The sequence below is a fragment of the Bufo gargarizans genome, chromosome 3 (genome assembly GCF_014858855.1).
Source record: "Bufo gargarizans isolate SCDJY-AF-19 chromosome 3, ASM1485885v1, whole genome shotgun sequence".
In the NCBI taxonomy this organism is placed as follows: Eukaryota; Metazoa; Chordata; class Amphibia; order Anura; family Bufonidae; genus Bufo; species Bufo gargarizans.
Window position 1 is genome coordinate 218,774,016 of NC_058082.1, and position 21,547 is coordinate 218,795,562.

General features: G+C 43.8%; 1 protein-coding gene across 1 annotated transcript in view; it reads left to right on the forward strand.

The window, feature by feature from the left end:
* MRPS9 (mitochondrial ribosomal protein S9) overlaps nucleotides 1-11,673 on the forward strand; it is a 151,419-nt gene extending 139,746 nt beyond the window's left edge. The window contains exons 12-14 of the mRNA XM_044285557.1: nucleotides 5,603-5,711; nucleotides 7,592-7,761; nucleotides 11,486-11,673. Of these exons, the coding sequence (XP_044141492.1) occupies nucleotides 5,603-5,711; nucleotides 7,592-7,761; nucleotides 11,486-11,577 (371 nt within the window). The 3' untranslated portion in view covers nucleotides 11,578-11,673. The remainder of the gene's footprint in view (nucleotides 1-5,602; nucleotides 5,712-7,591; nucleotides 7,762-11,485) is intronic.
* Nucleotides 11,674-21,547: the final 9,874 nt, after the last annotated feature.

Consider the following 21,547-nt stretch of genomic DNA (forward strand, 5'->3'; position numbering starts at 1 on the left):
ATGCTTGGGTGTATAGGGAGCGGCATTACCAGTAGAAAGAGGGAGGTGCTCATGCCGCTCTACAGAGCACTAGTGAGACCTCATTTGGAGTATTGTGCGCAGTACTGGAGACCATATCTCCAGAAGGATATTGATACTTTGGAGAGAGTTCAGAGAAGAGCTACTAAACTGGTACAGGTCCTTCTCAAAAAATTTGCATATTGTGATAAAGTTCATTATTTTCTGTAATGTACTGATAAACATTAGACTTTCATATATTTTAGATTCATTACACACAACTGAAGTAGTTCAAGCCTTTTATTGTTTTAATATTGATGATTTTGGCATACAGCTTATGAAAACCCCAAATTCCTATCTAAAAAAATTAGCATATTTCATCCGACCAATAAAAGAAAAGTGTTTTTAATACAAAAAAAGTCAACCTTCAAATAATTATGTTCAGTTATGCACTCAATACTTGGTCGGGAATCCTTTTGCAGAAATGACTGCTTCAATGCGGCGTGGCATGGTGGCAATCAGCCTGTGGCACTGCTGAGGTGTTATGGAGGCCCAGGATGCTTCGATAGCGGCCTTAAGCTCATCCAGTGTTGGGTCTTGCGTCTCTCAACTTTCTCTTCCCAATATCCCACAGATTCTCTATGGGGTTCAGGTCAGGAGAGTTGGCAGGCCAATTGAGCACAGTAATACCATGGTCAGTAAACCATTTACCAGTGGTTTTGGCACTGTGAGCAGGTGCCAGGTCAAGCTGAAAAATGAAATCTTCATCTCCATAAAGCTTTTCAGCAGATGGAAGCATGAAGTGCTCCAAAATCTCCTGATAGCTAGCTGCATTGACCCTGCCCTTGATAAAACACAGCGGACCAACACCAGCAGCTGACATGGCACTCCAGACCATCACTGACTGTGGGTACTTGACACTGGACTTCAGGCATTTTGGCATATCCCTCTCCCCAGTCTTCCTCCAGACTCTGGCACCTTGATTTCCAAATGACATGCAAAATTTGCTTTCATCCGAAAAAAGAACTTTGGACCACTGAGCAACAGTCCAGTGCTGCTTCTCTGTAGCCCAGGTCAGGCACTTCTGCCGCTGTTTCTGGTTCAAAAGTGGCTTGACCTGGGGAATGCGGCACCTGTAGCCCATTTCCTGCACACGCCTGTACACGGTGGCTCTGGATGTTTCTACTCCAGACTCAGTCCACTGCTTCCGCAGGTCCCCCAAGGTCTGGAATCGGTCCTTCTCCACAATCTTCCTCAGGGTCCGGTCACCTCTTCTCGTTGTGCAGTGTTTTCTGCCACACTTTTTCCTTCCCACAGACTTCCCACTGAGGTGCCTTGATACAGCACTCTGGGAACAGCCTATTCGTTCAGAAATTTCTTTCTGTGTCTTACCCTCTTGCTTGAGGGTGTCAATGATGGCCTTCTGGACAGCAGTCAGGTCGGCAGTCTTACCCATGATTGCGGTTTTGAGTAATGCACCAGGCTGGGAGTTTTTAAAAGCCTCAGGAATCTTTTGCAGGTGTTTAGAGTTAATTAGTTGATTCAGATGATTAGGTTAATAGCTCGTTTAGAGAACCTTTTCATGATATGCTAATTTTTTTAGATAGGAATTTTGGGTTTTCACGAGCTGTATGCCAAAATCATCAATATTAAAACAATAAAAGGCTTAAACTACTTCAGTTGTGTGTAATGAATCTAAAATATATGAAAGTCTAATGTTTATCAGTACATTACAGAAAATAATGAACTTTATCACAATATGCTCATTTTTTTAGAAGGACCTGTACATGGATTGCAGGATAAAACTTACCAGGAAAGGTTAAAAGACCTTAACATGTATAGCTTGGAAGAAAGACGAGACAGAGGGGATATGATAGAAACTTTTAAATACATAAAGGGAATCAACAAGGTAAAAGAGGAGAAAATATTTACAAGAAGAAAAACTGCTACAAGAGGACATAGTTTTAAAATTAGAGGGGCAAAGGTTTAAAAGTAATATCAGGAAGTATTACTTTACTGAGAGAGTAGTGCATGCATGAAATAGCCTTCCTGCAGAAGTGGCAGTTGCAAATACAGTGAAGGAGTTTAAGCATGCATGGGATAGGCATATCTACAGAGCTCCGTTCCCTTAAAATGTGACTGACTTCCACAAAACCCCACCCACTTAAGTGACCTCTACAGCACCCCGCCCCTTTAACACTGACCTCCATACTGGACTATCCCCTTAACTGTGACCTCCACCGTTCCTTCCTCATTAAGGCCTCTTTCACACTACAGTATGTCCATTTCAGTGTTTTGCGGTCCGTTTTTCACTGATCCGTTGTTCAGTTTTTTTGCTTCCGTTGTGGTTCTGTTTCCGTTCCGTTTTTCCGTATGGCATATACAGTATACAGTAATTACATAGAAAAAATTGTGCTGGGAGTAACATTTTCAATAGATGGTTCAGAAAAAACGGAACGGAAACGGAAGACATACGGATGCATTTCCGTATGTGTTCCGTTTTTTTTGCGGACCCATTGACTTGAATGGAGCCACGGACCGTGATTTGCGGGCAATAATAGGACATGTTCTATCTTTCAACGGAATGGAAAAACGGAAATACGGAAACGGAATGCATACGGAACACATTCAGTTTTTTTTTGCAGAACCATTGAAATGAATGGTTCCGTATAAGGAATGCAAAAACGGACCGCAAAACGGAAAAAAAAACACAGTAGTGTGAAAGAGGCCTAACAGAGATCTCCACAGTGCCCTCCCCTTTAACAGTGACCTCCACAGCAGCCTGCCCCTAGGGTAGCCAGAGGTCCAGTTTTAGGCCGGACAGTTCGGCTTTCAGACTCCCTGTCCTCCATCTGGTGCAGGTCCTGGACACACACAGGGATGTCCTTTTGAACAGCTCACTCTCAGACAGCAGCACTGTGCTGTCTGAGCATGAGCTGCAGGGAGAAAGTCACCCTCCCTTCCACCCCTACAGCTGACAGAAGTAGATTTTTACCTTAATTTTTTCCCCAATTGGGGGCGTGGCTTAGCGGGACCTGGGGGCAGCGTTTTTAAGTCAGTCTTTTGAGGGTGGCCTAAATGGCCACCCTACCTGTCCCCTTAACTGTGACCTCCACAGCACTCCACTCCCTTAACAGTGTCATCCACAACACCCTGCCCAGTGAAGAAAAATGGCTGGGTTGTTTTGGAAACCTGGTGTAAAACTTTGTGTATGTGGAGACTAAGGGCCTGCAAGCTTCTATTGGCTGATAAGGGACATGTGACCGTGTGTATGACAGGATATGACAAGAAAGACCTGCAGGCTTCTATTGGCTAATGTAGGTCATGTGATGTGCCATATTTGCATTTTTTTGGGAATATCTCAGGAACGGTATCTGCTAGAGAGCGGAGACCTGGCCTAAAACCTTCCTGGACACCTGATGTACCTGTGTGCCTAATTACGTGATTGTAAATGCGACGGTGCGGATTCCTTTAGCGGACATACATACACTCGGCTTAATATATTAGATATTTATAACCTATCCTCATGTTTGGTCCTCAATATTTGATCAATGAGGTTCAACTCTCAGCACACATTTACCAACGTATTTGCTTCTAGAATCTGTCTAAAAAGTGGTGCGTTTTGGTGTAGCCAGGGTTTCTATTTTTTTCGGGGCTCTAAAAGAGGGAGGGGCTTAGCAGGAAGGGGCCTGACAGTACAGGAACCGAGTGTGGCCTATGAGCCGCCATTTTACACCACAGTTCTGGCGTTGAATTCTTTCTCAAAGTAAACCAACCAGTAGTTAGTATACAGTTAAACAAAAGTGTCTGTCCCTGCAGCATTTATCATCCAGCCTGGTGCAGGTCTAGACAGCCTGTCTAAAGGCACCTTTACATGAGGCGATGATTGGTACAATTGAGAAACAAGCGAGTAGTTTCTTGGTGTACTGAACGTTTCAACAATGACCCTTTTAGACGCGTTGATTATCGTTCACAAAATCGTCATTTCTGTCACATATTCCATCATTTGTAAAGCAGACTGTTGCATTTACACAAAGCGAAATTTGAGTGGCGTGCTTAATCACACCCACATCGTCCGTAATCGTGCGTGCAGTGAATTATTCCTTTTTACACGTATAAAATTGTTAACGTCCAACAATGCTTTTTGTGCCCACACAGTCGAACCGACGAGAAACCAACCGATTGTCGGTTGTGGCTCTGTCGTTCATTGCTTTTACACTGCTCGATATTCGTGCAGGTTCGCTCGCTCTAACAATAATTAGTAACAATAGATTAGTAAATCTGTCCCAGTGTAAAATAACTCTTCCTAGTGTGTTAGCTCCATGGGATTCTGCAGGTCTGCTGTTTCTGACTTCTGTCCTTTGTCATCCCATTGCCAGCCACTGTGCCCCATGCCATTGCCAGCCATTGGCACAGTGAGAAACGCCAGACCTACAGAATCCAATGGAGTTAACACAAGAGGAATAAACTCTTTCAAAGCTGTTCAAGGAGAAAGACACTGGTGGGCTACTTGAGTCTCCGTTTTGGATGATAGCTGGTGGGTGCAAAACACAACTGGACTAGATGAGAACCGTGAATCTTTTATTGATGCGTCCAGATAGACAACGTGTTTTGGGGTACCAAGGACCCCTTTCTCAAGTGTAAAACAATTATCGAAAGAGGGAATAGGGAAAAAACAAGTACAAATACACTCAACATTTTCATAAGGGTCCAGATTTACCTTAAGACAATAAAGAGCCATAAAGATTCTTAGGACAATCATCCAAAAGTGAGACTCAAGTAGTCCACCAATGTCTTTCTCCTTGAGCTCCGTCCACTCGGTTGGGAAATCGGCTTCTGCCTCAGGATAGCATCGGCTGTGCCGTCTCTTCTTCATTCCAAACGATTACTGGAGTTATGCCCAATTTGCACAACATACACAGGTGAGCAGAATATATACCCTTGTGAGGGAACCTGCTTCTTTACATATTCTCCCTATGAGCGCCTTCTTCTTTGGGCCATTTTTTTTGCTCTTTTAAAGCTGTTTCAGAAGAAACTGGATATTAAATAAGACTTGTTTGTACCAGGACTTTAGGTGGAACATCTGTATTCTATGGATCGTGACTGATCATTGAGCAGACAATGTACACAACATACACATGCTGCACACATAACACACTTTGCTTCTACCCTACTGCACTGCCAGGACCTTTCACTCGCACAGAGCTCAGATTCTATTTCTCAACATGGACAGCCGCCTGCAGACTATTGGACACAATAGGAGTTTGTATAGTTTTTGAGTTGAAAACGAACTCTGCTTTGGTTCCGAGATACTAGTTAGAACCGAAGCCAAGTTCAGTTTTAAAGTGGCTTTCCACTTTCAACATAAACTACCGAAGTTATTCCACGAAGTCACGTGCGACTTCATGAATCACTACGGCTCATCGGAGCCCATACATTGTAATAGTGTACGGAGATGGATCTCCATACAGTATTATTCCGAAGTTTTGAACGAAGCGACTTTGGATAAAGCATCCCAACCTCGCTTCGCTCAATGCTAGTTTTGAGTCTAGGATATGTTGTAACATAATGGCACTACTCATGTACTGTATGTTATTACTTGTAGGCAACAGGAAAACTGCAGTGGCAACAGCTATAGTACGGGACCAAGGAAAAGGAAAAATCACCATCAATGGACAGGAGTATTTGGATTATTTTACAGTACTTCAAGATAGGTAGAGAATTTATGCATGCTTTATGTATAAGCCAACATATCATGTGTTAATGAGAGACAATGATATGAAATAATTTGGATAATGTTTTTATATTTGTAATTTTGGTTCAATTCACTGTTCAGCGATACATTTTCATAATTAATACAGTGATGCTACTAGGCTATAACTTTCTCTTTGGCCCCTCAAATGGAAATTTCCAAAGTGCCGTGTACACTATTGGCCCTGAGCACCACAGGAAATAATGAAATGCCTGCATGTTAATGAGCTGTACAGAAAACGCCAAAATGATATCCAGTCTATAGTAGTTCTTGCACTGTATCTTTAGCTGAAGCTGCACCATACAGAGGCTAGGATATGCCTTCCCGACAGAGAATGGATAGGTATTGTAGGGACCATGGCTTCACAGCCCTACGGCCCCTTCGGTTAGTAGGGGCCTTGGCAGACCCCTATTAACTAGTAAGTGATGCCATATCCTAGTGATATTTCACAGTATGGCATGAATGAGTGATATCAGAGAAGAGGGGTCATATGGCAATGTCAGCATCAGTATAGTGTACAGAGAACCTTGTAAACTTGCACTTAGTGGACAAAAAATAGAATTCACAACCCTGGTTTGTCAAATTACCCTAGAAAGTCCATTTTCACTAATTATTAAAATGTGAAAACTTGTAAGAGCCTTCAGCTGCTATCCCATAACCATTCTGGTTCACAAACAGCGGATCCGCAAAACACTGATACCTGGCAGCTATTTTAAAAATGTATTTTCTTATCCGCAAAACAAACGGATGTGGACAGCACACGGATGACATCCATGTGCTGTCTGCATTTTGCAGCCCTATAAAAATGAATGGGTCTGCCTTTGATCTGCAAAAAACGCGGATCCAACGTGCACCAGATGTATGTGCATGAGGCCTAATATGGGCAAATTTTTGGGTCTATATTATGGGATTTGAACAGGCTTAGTCTCATCCAGATGCATAATATGGCCATATGAACGTGGTCCATAACGTACAGACCAACATTTTATTTGGTTCTTGCATTGTACTTTATTAAACACCTCCAGATGCAATGATGGTATGTTTTCTGCTTCAGTGCGTGTCTTTGTAGCATCCCCTATTGGAAAAAAGAGGGAATAATACTTGATTTGAAGCACAGAGGCCAGAACAGGTTCCTTGTGTTACTGTGCAACCACATAAATAACACAGATAACGAATTTGTTAGAAGAAAAATGACATAATGTTCAATGAATAATTGTCAAGGGTGAGATTCACCAAGGTGCTAGGAGTGGCAGATCTCTGGTACCGAGTCACAGCTTCTAACTAAGCCTTAAAAAGATATTCCCATCTCAGCCGTCCATTGCTGCAATCATAGTACCCATCAGCAGTCAGGGCGGCCTGAATGGCAGAAACAGCCGAGTGGGCTGCATTATGCGGTTTCCAAAGTGAACAGAAGTTATGAAACCGGCATAGCACAGCTTGCTCAGTTGTTTCTATAACCCCAGCTACCCTGACCACTGCGTAAGATGGGTACTCTGATCTCAGACATGTATGGCATTATCTAATGTGCTGGCAGTGTCATCGGTAATCCTTTGACCTGAGTATTCGTTATCAGAATATCTATCTAATACAATCGATGTGTGTCAGTAACTGGTGTATTGGGTTCCTAAGCGTTGTTCCTGTATTGGGTCTTTTTTTTTGTGTGTGTACAGTGATGCATCTGTCTTGTATTTTACCCTCTTACTAGTCCCTTATGTAGACTTGTAAATGAAACTTTGATTTCATCCATAATTCTATTTGTTCACTTTCTTTTTTTAGCAGAAACCGTAGTTGAGGATTGTACGTCCGTGGTCACCTTTTATTCTTTCATTTATTTTTCTTTAGGGAGCAACTCATGTTCCCGTTTCAGTTTTTAGACCGATTGATGAAGCATGATACAGAATGTACAGTGACGGGTAGTGGAAGATCGGCACAAGTCGGAGCCATCCGTTTAGCCATATCAAGGGCCCTGCTCAGTTTTGTCTGTGAAAAAGAAATGGAGGCCATGAGACAAGGTAATGTAGTGATGCAGTTAAAGCCACATGATGAATACTTTACAGCCGCTTCACCAGTAAGACATATTTATTGTAGGGGTGGGCGGTATAGGCGATATGCGATATGAATTTGGGCCACAATATGGATTTTCGCCATATCGCCTATATCGCTGGACCGCGATATGATCATTTTCTCCTGAGCCGGCACAGCGGAGGGAGGAGGAGGAGGGAGTCCCTCCCTCCCCACTGTGCGCGGCTGCCGCTGAAAACCAATGAGGACAGAGTAGGAGGAGGAGGGGAGGGACTGTGGCCACTGCGCTACCAATGAATGTGCCGGCCATATCCCACAGGGTCCCCCTCCTCCCTCCCATCATTGGTGGCAGTTTGCCGTTCCGATCGGAGCCCCAGCAGTGTAATGCTGGGGCTCCGATCGGTTACCATGGCAGCCAGGAGTCACGCTGCTGAAGTCCTGGCTGCCATGGTATGTTAGTGAGCAGAGAGCAGCGCATTATACTCACGTGCGCTGTGGCCGCCGGTCGCTCCTTCTTCTGTCTGTGCGGCGGATAGCTAATGCTTACAGCATTAGCAATGCGCCGCACAGACCTATGAGAAGGAGCGACCGGCGGCCACAGCGCACGTGAGTATAATGCGCTGCTCTCTGCTCACTAACATACCATGGCAGCCAGGACTTCAGCAGCGTGACTCCTGGCTGCCATGGTAACCGATCGGAGCCCCAGCATTACACTGCTGGGGCTCCGATCGGAACGGCAAACTGCCACCAATGATGGGGGGGAGGAGGGGGACCCTGTGGCCACTGCCACCAATGATTAATGCGTTGCGTTACCAGAGGGGACATATCAGAGGCAGGGGGAGAAGATCAGAGGCTGATGAAGGGGGACATATCAGAGGCAGGGGGAGAAGATCAGAGGCTGGGGAAGGGGGACATATCAGAGGCTGGGGAAGGGGGGCAGATCAGAGGCTGGGGAAGGGGGGCAGATCAGAGGCTGGGGAAGGGGGGCAGATCAGAGGCTGGGGAAGGGGGCAGATCAGAGGCTGGGGAAGGGGGGCAGATCAGAGGCTGGGGAAGGGGGGCAGATCAGAGGCTGGGGAAGGGGGGCAGATCAGAGGCTGGGGAAGGGGGGCAGATCAGAGGCTGGGGAAGGGGGGCAGATCAGAGGCTGGGGAAGGGGGGCAGATCAGAGGCTGGGGAAGGGGGGCAGATCAGAGGCTGGGGAAGGGGGGCAGATCAGAGGCTGGGGAAGGGGGGCAGATCAGAGGCTGGGGAAGGGGGGCAGATCAGAGGCTGGGGAAGGGGGGCAGATCAGAGGCTGGGGGGGGGGGGCAGATCAGAGGCTGGGGGGGGCAGATCAGAGGCTGGGGGGGGGGGGGCAGATCAGAGGCTGGGGGGGGGGGGGGCAGATAAGAGGCTGGCGCCATGGTCAGCTCCCTGCTGTTGTGTGTACTATGCACAGGGCAGCAGGGAGAGTGTAAAGAACTATTCACCCTAATAGAGCTCTATTAGGGTGATTATGACAAGGGTTCTAGCCCTTAATGAGGCCAATAGTTAATAAATAAAAAGTTAAAAAAAAAAATATTTAAACACCTTCCCCCCCCATATAGAAAACAATATATCGCAATATATATCGCATATCGCACATGCTTAAAATTATATTGCAATATAGATTTTAGGCCATATCGCCCACCCCTAATTTATTGGTTCATGTTTAGTCCCTTTTTAGGGACAATTACAATTTTTTTTACTCCTTTTTGATTTGTGCATTTTTTTCCCTATATAAAGCTCGGCTCCTTTTCATTACTTGGCTGACTTTTTATAGTTTCTATTAGTATGTGAAATGGAATCCTCTGGATTCCCGAAGATATTGTTTGTCAGGGCTCACCCTGATCTTTATTGGTGTACACAATCATGTCTGGAAACTGTGTTACTGACAGTGCCCGTCACGACCTTTGTGGTCTGGCGAGCTGGTGGACGTGAGGCGCAAATCACAACCGGTTTTGACAAGTACGGGTTTATTGAGAGACTGCTGTCTCTCAATAAACCCGTACTTGTCAAAACCGGTTGTGATTTGCGCCTTACGTCCACCAGCTCGCCAGACCACAAAGGTCGTGACGGGCACTGTCAGTATTTCTAGTAATTAACGAAGTGGCGACTTGGCCCTCGCCCTTGGTTCCTTTTGGACGCGGCAGCTCCAACCTGATACCTAGCTAATCCAGCGGACCTTCATCACGGTTGCACCCAATCGGTGCAACCTAAACAGGTGAGCAGCACATATTCACCTTAAATTGAAGAACGCTGTTTCATCTTTACCCATTTACCCTATGGGCGCCTTTCTCATCCTGTGGCCACTTATTTGCTGGAAACTGTGTTGACAGTGGCACTAAGGGAGTTTGAAAGAGGAAGAGTGCTCTCCCTGTCACCCATCAGCACCCCAGGACAACTTCTGGCTGGGGAGGGGGCCATACTGTACTATGGCAACCGGGGTCTAATTATAGCCCCGGGTCTGCCATATGCATCTGTCTATTAGGCCATGTCAAAGTATTAAGCATTATGTAAGCAACCAAATGATCAGTTTACAGTCTTCTAGGGAGTGCAAAAAAAAAAAAAGGTATATTATGTTAGTTTCATAAAAAACCCACATTTTTATTTAAATAAAATATTATTTTTAGGGGAAAAAACTAGACAAGGTACCACCACAATTTTGCCATCGTTTTTGTCTTAACGAAGTTCTCTGTGCTAAAAATGACAGGCAGCCTTATTCTGTGGGTCCGTACGATGATGGTGATACCAAACTTATATAGTTTTTGTTATGTTTTACTATTTAAATATATATTTTAATAGCTGGACCTCTTTGGACACGGTGATACGAGTTGAATGACAGGGCCAGGCAAGATGAATATGCAGGAACCTGGCCCTGTCAGTCAAAGAGAGGAAGAGGCTGGCAGAGACCCAGGGTATTGAAGCTGTAATTCTTATTTTGGCCAGCAGGTGGCAGGCCAACATAAGAAATGAGCAATTCTGTACAAATAATGGATCTATGATTGTTCAGAATTTTATTTTCATTTTCAAAAAAAAGAGTCAAAATTGCCAATTTGCCATTTTGTCATCGCTTCTCTTACCCAAAAAGTCATAAAATGTGATCAAAAAGTCACACACTCCAAAATGGTATCAATAAAAACAACAGATTGTCCCGCAAAAAATGAACCACCACACAGCTCAGTAGATATAACTATAAAAAGAAAGTAATGGGGGGGAGGGGGGGCAGAATATGGTTTAGACATAAAAACCCATACATATGTGGTATCGTTGTAATCGTACTGACCCAGAGAATAAAGGGCACAGGTCAGTTTTGCCACAAAGGTTGAGGAATTGCTTTTTTTTTTCCTTTCAATTCCACCCCATTTGGAATTGTTTTCCCGCTTCCCTCTACCTTGTATGCCATATCAAATGGTGGCATTAGAAAGTACAACTTGTCCCGCAAAAAATGAGCCCTCATACAGCTATGTGAACAGAAAAATAGTTATATCTCAAGGAAGATGGGGAAGAAAAATGAAAACGAAAAAAACCTTTGGTATCCTAAAGGATAATAGGCATCCTACAGTGGCAGGCCTGGGAGTCTTCAGAAGGCCCCAGGCTGCCATAGCAGATGATTAACATCCAGCAATTTTGCCGTATAGTTTGAGGTTCTTGTCTCTTTCCATCTTTCTGACTTGTAACTGTTTCTTTTAGCTGGATTACTCACTGTAGATCCACGCAACAGGGAAAGAAAAAAACCAGGACAGGAGGGTGCCCGCAGAAAATTCACATGGAAGAAACGCTAACCAGCTGCACAGATGTTGGAAGTAATAGCTGCAGCAGTTCAAGAAGCCTGGCTGTATTATAGCTTGTTTTTTTTCTAATAAAATAGTAATATATAACTAAACGTGTTATTATTTCCAAACAGAAATCCTCAGTGTCTTCCTGTCCCTTCCAGGTGGGAGAGGGTTTTTTCTCATGGCAAGCCGTGGGTCCGCATCTGTGGAGGCAGACAGAGGTGGTGTTTTATGTTTTTATGCCTTTTTACATGAGGGAGCTTTGGGCAACCAATCCCTATCTGGGGTACCTGGTTTTTCTAATTTGCTTGATCGTCAAACATTCTGCAGGTTGCGGTTCTGCTTCTTCCACCTCCGCACTGTGCGCCAGTCTGGGAGAGGCTATGAGAAGACCAGAAACTCACTGAGTCCCTCTGGTCACATGGGGCCATAGCTGCAATCTGATACATTTGGCTCTTGCAGCGGCAAAAGGAAGTTGTTCTGGCTGGCATGCGTTCCAGGGTGGAACGCGGAACTTCATCGCATAGGCTGGAACTCGGAAGTGCGTGGTGAGCGGCCTGGGCCTCTGATTCAAAGAAATATTTTCCTGGGGTGTTCAGTAAAATAAAATTTCCCTTTCGGAAGTTTGAAAAAGGTGCCTTTTCCCAGTCAAAGAGAATGGATAGGGGGAAAAATGCAAAAAAAGTGGCAGAGGATTCTCGTTTGCACCCAAAAATTCTGAAACCCTTAAACAATGACATCAGAAGTCAGGTGGGAGGTAAACTATTATTTTTTTTTTTTTTTTAAAGAATGGGAAAAAATTACAACAAATCCGTGGGTATTAAATATTGTTCAAAGCATTTACAACATCAATGTTTGTCTTCCTCCTCCCATAAATATCTACAAAATTACTCCCATTCAAAAGTCGGCCTTCTTGCAACAAAAATAAGAGGAGGGAATTTTAGAACTTTTTTTCCCTAAAAGCTATTGTTCCTGTCTCCTCAGATGAGGCAGGAACAGCTTATTACTTGACAGTTTTTCTTGTAAAAAAGCCAAACGGAAGGTTCCATCTAATAATAAATCTGAAATTTCTAAACCGGTATATAAAATCCAAAAACTTCAATATGGAGACACTAAGATCTACCATAAATCTACTAAAAAAGAGGACTTTATGGCCTTTTTAGATCTGAGGGACACATACTATGATATTCCAGTTTGCAAAAGAGATCAGAAATTCCTCCACTTGGCAGTTTACATCAAGGGAACTCACAGGCAGTTTCAGGTTCTGCCCTTTGGAATTACCAAGGTTATGGTAAAGGTAGTAGCTCATCTGAGGATATGTAATGATAGTTCCCTATCTGGACGATCTGTTAGTGATAGGGAATTTGGTAGACACTCTAGAGCAGGAATGCTCAACCTGTGGCCCTCCAGCTGTTGTAAAACTACAACTCCCACCAAAATCGGGGATCATCCCTGGCTCATTAGATTTCTTAAAAGTGCATATAGACTGAGAACTACTTTAAGACCGGTACTCACTCCCTGGGATATAAATGTAGTTATCAGTATTAACAGAATGCCCCTTTCATTCTTTGTTAGAGTCTTCTCTAAGAGTTTTGTCTATTAACCCCTTAGTGACCACCCATACGTGTTCACGGCGGTCACTAAGGGGCCTCACACATTGCACCCGCACAGAATTCTCGCACGTGTGAAAGGGGTCTTAGGGTTTTTCCTGACAGGATTGTTTTTAGACTCAATAATGCCTTCTTACCAAAAGTGGTGAGAAATGTTTATAGACAGGAGGAGAGTTCTGTCCTTTGTGTGAAAACCCAAGTTCACAAAAAGAAGAAAAATTCCATAGTTTGGATGTTAGGAGAGCTTTTTTTCAATACCTAGAGGCTACTAAGAGATTCACTTAGTAAAGTAGATGCAAGCATTATATATGGACAAAGTCCTCACTCTGATGTGATAAAATCTGAGACACTTGGCCAATATATTTTTGATCAAAACACATCTGAGCCCGTCTACCAAGCGCCAAGGTGGTCTCGGGTCAGGGGGGTCCTACGCTAAACCTACCTAAGCCATTAGGCTTCTATGTTCAGGAGGCCAGATGCCGCACATATGGTGTGCTGCTCCTAGCCACCTCCATGTGCATCAAGCAACCGATGGGAGGAGGAGCAAGCACACCTATATTTACCACCTAATCAAGGCGCTCTATTGGATAGGAAGGGCAAAAGTACAAAGGAATGCTACTCCCAAGATAAAATAGGTGCGCATTCACACCTGAAGGTGCCAATCCCTCAAGCATATACTACATAGGCAAAAAAATCACAGAAAAAACAAAGATAAAAACATACTTCACGGTATGATATACAAATCTGCGGATGTCACTGGCCATATTATTGAAGAAAATCACAGAAATAAGATAATAATGCACTTAGTAAAGTAGATGCAAGCATTATACACTCACCTAAAGAATTATTAGGAACACCATACTAATACGGTGTTGGACCCCCTTTTGCATTCAGAACTGCCTTAATTCTACGTGGCATTGATTCAACAAGGTGCTGATGGCATTCTTTAGAAATGTTGGCCCATATTGATAGGATAGCATCTTGCAGTTGATGGAGATTTGAGGGATGCACATCCAGGGCACGAAGCTCCCGTTCCACCACATCCCAAAGATGCTCTATTGGGTTGAGATCTGGTGACTGTTGGGGCCATTTTAGTACAGTGAACTCATTGTCATGTTCAAGAAACCAATCTGAAATGATTCAAGCTTTGTGATATGGTGCATTATCCTGCTAGAAGTAGCCATCAGAGGATGGGTACATGGTGGTCATGAAGGGATGGACATGGTCAGAAACAATGCTCAGGTAGCCCGTGGCATTTAAACGATGGCCAATTGGCACTATATAAAATATATTGACTAAGTGTCTCAGATTTTATCATATCAGAGTGAGGACCTTGTCCATATATAGTGCTTGCATCTACTTTACTAAGTGCATTATTATCTTATTTCTGTGATTTTCTTCAACATCCGCAGATTTATATATCATACCGTGAAGGATGTTTTTATCTTAGTTTTTTCAGTGATTTTTTATTTATTTTTTACTAAGAGATTTAGTAAGTCTGATTTTCTGTTTATTCAGTATTTGGGAAAAAAAGGGGTCTTAAAGTGACAAGTTCCATGGCCAGATGGATAAAAGCATCAATATCTGAAGCTTACAAGGTATTGCACAAAGTACCTCCCAGATTTATTAAATCTCAGTCGACACGTCCCATTTACATATCTTGGGCTGAAAGAGCAGATGCTTCAATTGAGCAAATATGTAAAGCAGCAACATGGTCTAGTCCTCATATGTTCATTAACCCCTTCAGGACCCTGCCATTCTTCACCTTCAGGACCAGGCCATTTTTTGCAAATCTAACATGCGTCATTTTATGTGGTGATAACTTTAAAACTTTTACTTATCCAAGCCATTCTGAGATTGTTTTCTCGTCACATATTGTAGCACTATTGTACAGTGGTAAATTTGAGTCGGCATTTTTCATTTTTATTTATAAAAAAATAACAAATTTACCAAGAATTTTTAAAAATTGGCAATTTTCTAAATTTCTATTTCTGTTTTTAAAACAGATAGTGAGACCTCCTAAAATAGTTATTACTTTACATTTCCCATATGTCTACGGTAATTCATGTTTGGATCATTTTGTAAATTAAATTTTCTTCTTTGTGGGCTTATATAAAATAGAAACCACCCATAAATGGCCCCACTTTAGAAACTACACCCCTTAAGGTATTCAAAACTGATTTTACAAACTTTTGTTAAACCTTTAGGTGTTCCACAAGAATTAAAGGAAAATGTAGATGAAATTTCCACTTGGAACCGAACCCGAGTTCGGGAAATGTTTTTTTACAGTAAAAATGAATTTATAAAATTATTGCACGGTCTCGCGAGACTTCGTAAAGCGATAACTTCGGCTCATCGGAGCCAGTACATTCTAATACTGTACGTAGCTCCTGCTCTGTACAGTATTAGAACTAAGTTTTATGCAAATCGACTTCGGATGTTTCATCTGAAGTCGATTCGCTCATCCCTAATTTTAATTAAAAAAATTCCGCTAACAAAGCAAGGGTTAAAGGGAGACTGTCACCAAAATATGACATTGTACACCACTTACATGGCTCTCTAGCACACCTATCCATGATTCAAATGGTACTTTTGTAATTTTCTTCTGAGTTTCACCAGCAGGAGAAACGCACTTTAATCCATATGCAAATGAGGGCTCGCAAGTGCCCAGGGGCGGCGTTCTGTGTGTAGGTCCCCAGGCTACTCTGCCTTCTTTTTACGTTACTCCTCCCCAGCCTCTCCCTTGGCCCGCCCTGCAAGTCCCTTACGTCATCCACAGGACCGGCCGATATACCGATACAAAGACAGACAAAGACATAACATGTACATGAGGTAGGGGAGGGAAAGGGTAAAGGATTATTTTTTTTTTTTTTTACGGTGTTCATCTGAGGGGTTAGATTATGTGATATTTTTATACACCAGGTTGTTACGGATGCGGCAATACCTAACTGTATACTTTTTTTAATTTATTTAAGTTTTACACAATAAATGCATTTTTAAAACCAAAAAAAGTTTTGATTTTTTTTTTGCCTGATTTGTTTTATGTAGGGGCTCATTTTTTACGGGATGAGGTGACAGTTTGATTGGTACTATTTTGGGGGTCATATGCTTTTTTGATTGCTTGGTTGTGCACTTTTTGTGCGCTGGTCCTCTACGGGTTAAACATTACCGGGTAGACCTCAATACTAGGCAGGACTTGGCATTTGCCGTTCTATCTTTGTTTGTTTTATTAAGGCATAAAAGTATATGATACAACAAAGCATATCAAGTACATAAGTATAAGTATAAATAAGGTCCAATTATCGGCTATAGATAGGCCTTTAAGGTACTAAAATATACAGTAACCCAAATCAGATATGACACAACGGAAATAGGCTGATGTAGCCAGTCCTGGTTGTATATTCTCAATTAATTGGCCAAACATTTACACTGACAGGGGGGTAGAACAAGACGATACAAAGACAGACAAAGACATAACATGTACATGAGGTAGGGGAGGGAAAGGGTAAAGGAATGGACTTAGTATATCAGAATCAGTGTCTTAAGAGCTACTAACGGGAATGGTGCCAGTTGTCAACCACCCTGAGAAGGAAGTGGCGGTGCGGAATTGGTTCCATGGGTCCCAGGTCCTCCAGAATTAGACCAGGTTATTCTTAAAAGACTCTCGGTTGATCGCCATTGACGGGGAATTATCTGTCTCATTGCTAAAATGAATAGCCGTAGAGCACCTTTCTTAACCTGAGAGATCCGACCTGGGAGTATGGATAGGAGAGCTAGAGAAGGATCAGGTAGAATAGCAGTTTTGTATAGATGGTTGTATAGAGCAAAAACATCTCGCCACAGAGGAGCCACTCCAGGGCAATCCCACCAGATGTGTGTCATTGTGCCCGATGCTGCGAGACGCCTCCGGCAAACATCTGTTACCGAGGGGTAAAACTGGTGTAATCGAACTGGGGTCCTATACCATCTGGTGAGAATTTTATAGTTAAGCTCCTGTAGATTACAGGACACAGATAATTTGTGCGCAAAGATAAGAGATCGAGACCATTGGTCCACCGAGAAGGTGGAGCCCAGCTCTGATTCCCAGTCTGACATAAATTTAGGTTTAGCTCTGTGGGAACCCATGGAAGAGCCCTCAATCTCCCCAGAGTTCAAAGGACCTGGCCTTTGGCAGAAAGGTTCTGCAATCTATTTGTCCCACCCTAAGTTCTGGTTATCTCATGGCAATGCTGTCGTGGAGGAAAAACTGGATTACTTACCGGTAATTTCCTTTTCATGAATCCTCCACGACGGCATGGGATATCCCCCCCCAAAAAAAATAATAATATTTGTATATGTAAGTTGTATGCATGGGTTTGAATGATAAAGACTTTCTAGGGTCTCTGTTCAGAAAGACACTGAGAGTGGCTGGAGGAGGGTCAAATTTATTCTTCCTGTACCTACCTGGAGGCGGGGTTTCATGGTAATGCCGTCGTGAATTCATGAAAAGGAAATTATAGGTAAGTAATCCAGTTTTCAACAAACTTTGAGTTTATCAATAATACAGTGTATGTACATGAGGAATAACACTATTACTGGCCACTATATCACGTGTATCTGGAGGAGTGAACATACATAACACTCATGTATACCCTATTTTTGTTTAAGCTTTAGCAGTGCAGGAAGCCTGGCTATATTATAGCTTTTTTTTTTCTAAGTTAGTTCTGTCTATACTACATAACTACAGCAATCCCCAAATTCTATGGTGAACAATTTGGGCCTCATTTATCAAAGTTGTCCAATGGGAAATCCCTATCACTGTCCCTTATAACGCCCAGCTAGTTTGTAGCTCCTCCCACCCAGCTAATGACTGACATAGACACTGCCCTATCACTGCCCCTGTATGGCCATAACCTCACAGGAAATGAGATAGCTGCATGGACATGGTCATGTGACCACAGCCCTGAATGGAAGATAGGAGCAATAAAGGTATATGAAATACAGTTCAAAATTACAGCTACCTTCATAGATCTATCTAATATAATAAAATCCCTGTGTGAGTGCGCTGTGTCCGTGTGTGTGTCACCAGTTTTGCACTGGGCATGCGCAGCACGGCGTCGAATCAGGACACAGCGCTACACACACGTTTTCCTGCAGCCTGACTGTGCAGCACCCCTTTCCGGATGGCAGATCAGCAGCGGGCAGAGTGTTAGCTGTAATGTTCTGCTAACACTCTGCTTGCTGCTGGCACCAATGTCGGTCGTTTAACCCCTTCCATGCCATGGTCCTTGGGGACCGCTGTATGGAGGGGCTAAGAATCGGGCCGCTGCTCTGCTGTCACCTCCCCCCCCCCCTCTTCACCCTTTCAGGCAGCGGGCAGAGTGTTAGCTGTAATGTCCAGCTTACACTCTGCTTGAAATGGCCGATGTTGGCCGTTTAACTCCTTCCATGCTGTAAAAAAATAAAATAAAAAAAATGTGCCAAAAAAGCTATTTTCTATCACCATACATCACAAAAAACAGTCACCAGTCTCGGCCACCAGTCAGTGCCACCAGTCTCAGCCACCAGCCACAGGCACCAGTCTCAGCCACCAGCCACAGGCACCAGTCTCAGCCACCAGCCACAGGCACCAGTCTCGGCCACCAGCCACAGGCACCCGTCTCGGCCACAGCCACCAGTCAGTGCCAGCAGTCAGTGTGGTCAAGTTCCCTTGCCATTTAATATAGACTGTTCCTACTAATGTTTATGCACTACTGTTCTAGATCCCGTTATTGTAACAGGCTTAATGTGTAGTGTATATATTAAGAAGGACAGATATATGTGTGTGTGTGTTTGTATGTATGTTCCGCGATCACTCAAAAACTCAACCATCGATTTCAACGAAACTTGGTATACACATCCCTTGCTACCTGGAAAGAAATCTTGTGGGGGTCATAGCTCTCTAGCATGTACCGTTCCTGAGATATTCCCAAAAAATAACTTGCCTGCAAGTCTTTCTCTTCATATCCCAACTGTCATACACACGGTCACATGTCCCTTATCAGCCAATAGAAGCTCACAGGCCCTTAGTCTCCACATACACAGTTTTACTCCAGGTTTCCATAACAACCCAGCCATTTTTCTTCACTGCTTTAGGCTAGGGCTACATGACGACATAAGTTGCAGGACACATAGTGCACAACTACACTGCTACATGTGTCGCGCGACAATTTTTATAATGATTAGACTATGGTGTTGCACTGTGACATGCTGCGACTGTGACGCAATAGTCGCAGAAAAATCCATCTTGGATGGATTTTTTGCAACTGTTGTGTCGCAGTCGCAGCATGTCCCATGTAGCAGTGCAACACCATAGCCTACATTATAAAAATTGTCACGCGGCACGTGTCGTCGTGTAGCCCTAGCATTAAAGCGGCAAGGCGCTGTGGAGGTCACTGTTAAAGGGGTGGGCGCTGTGGAGGTCACTGTTAAAGGGGCGGGCACTGCGGAGGTCACTGTTAAGTAGGGTGGACAGACATCTGGTTTTAGGGGACACGGGGATGTCTACCTTTTCAGTAGCTCACGCTCAGATAGCAGCATTGTGCTGTCTGAGCGTGAGCTGCAGCAACTACTGACCAAAGCTTCTCTCACCCCCAGTCAGTCACTAGAGCCGCAGATGTGGCTCCCTGTGGATGACTGAGGGGGAGAGAAGCACCCCGGCTGCCCCCGCTCACCTTCCATTCACAAAGTTCTTCCCCCGTGTTTTTCTGGCCGGTGGTGGGTGTGTGGCTTCACTGATGTGGGGCATGGCTTAATGTGGTTTGGAGGCGTGGTTTGGGGCGTGGTCGGTGAGGTCTGGCTTACTAGCGTGAAGCCAGTGGCCACCCTACTGTTAAGGGGGCGGAGTGCACACACACTCAATGGGGACGGATCAGTTTTCTCAGATACAATCTGGCATAGTAGAAAACGGATCTGTCCCCCATGGAGTTCATGATGGATCCATCTTGGTCATATTAAAGATAATACAACCGGATCCATTCATAACGGATGCAGATGGTTGTATTACCAGTAATTGAAGCGTTTTTGCTGAACCCTGCGGCATCCAGTGTGAAAGTAGCCTTAGCCATCACTGGTCGTGCAGTAACATATTCAGGTCTCAAAACATTTACTCCTTGTATACTTGTATACATGTACTTTTCCAGATTGTCCTCTCCTTATTCCATTAAGAATTTTCCTATAATTTGACAAGATTTTTTTTATTTACTGAGACTCTTTCCTTCGAAACCCTTCAAGATCTATTTGGCTACCGTGTCCTCCATGTTTTCCGGATACCGTAATTACTAAAGCAACCCTCTAATTTAATTCAATAAAATAAAATCACATTAGCTAGGGAGCACATCACTTACACTGTATATCCCTGGGCGCCTCTTCACGATGGCTGCATGCTGCATTCTGTGCATTTGGTAGTCCAAGACACTTCTTGCATGTCCAGCCCTGCCCTGGTGTGAGCAGTGCTAGCCAGTCTGAGGGCAGCAGGACTGTCTTGGACTACCTATGCGGTGTGTATCCATCTTGGAAGAAAAGGAGCCTGGGAATTGACAGATCTGCAGCACAAAAATGAAAAGGGAGGGCACCAGGTGTTCGTTTCCCAATTAATGGGAATTTTTATTTTTTTAACTCTAAGGTCTCTTCAGTTTTATTTTCCTAGATTAATGTATTATTTTCCTTAAAAAGCCTTCTTTTAGGGTACTTTCACACTCGCGGCAGAGTGATCCAGCAAGCATTCCGTCACCGGAACTGCCTGCCGGATCCGGCAATCTGCATGCAACCGGACAGCATTTGTAGACGGATCCGGATGCGGATCCGTCTCACAAATGCATTACAAGAACTGATCCGTCTGTCCGTTTGTCATACGGACAAATTGATCCGTTTCTATTTTTCTCACATTTTTACCGGTCTGCGCATGCGCAGACCAGAAGGATGGATCCGGCATTCCGATATTTTGATTCATTCAGGCAAGTGTTTAGTTTTTTGGGCCGGAAATAAAACCGTAGAATGCTGCAGTATTATCTTTGTCCTGATCAGTCAAAAAGACTGAACTGAAGACATCCTGATGCATCCTGAACGGATTGCTCTCCATTCAGAATGCATGGGGATATGCCTGATCAGTCCTTTTCCGGTATTGAGCCCCTAGGACGGAACTCAGTGCCGGAAAAGAAAAACGCTAGTGTGGAAGTACCCTTAACCTTGCACAGCTATGACCTTTGCTGAACTCTTTTAAAATCACTTATGCCCAAATCCAGATTTTACCTTGATTTGGGCAGAAATCAGCTTAGATGAGGTCAGAGGGATGCTGGAGAACAAGCTATTGGACAGCCAGTCTAATTGATTTATCACAGAACAGTCTTCTG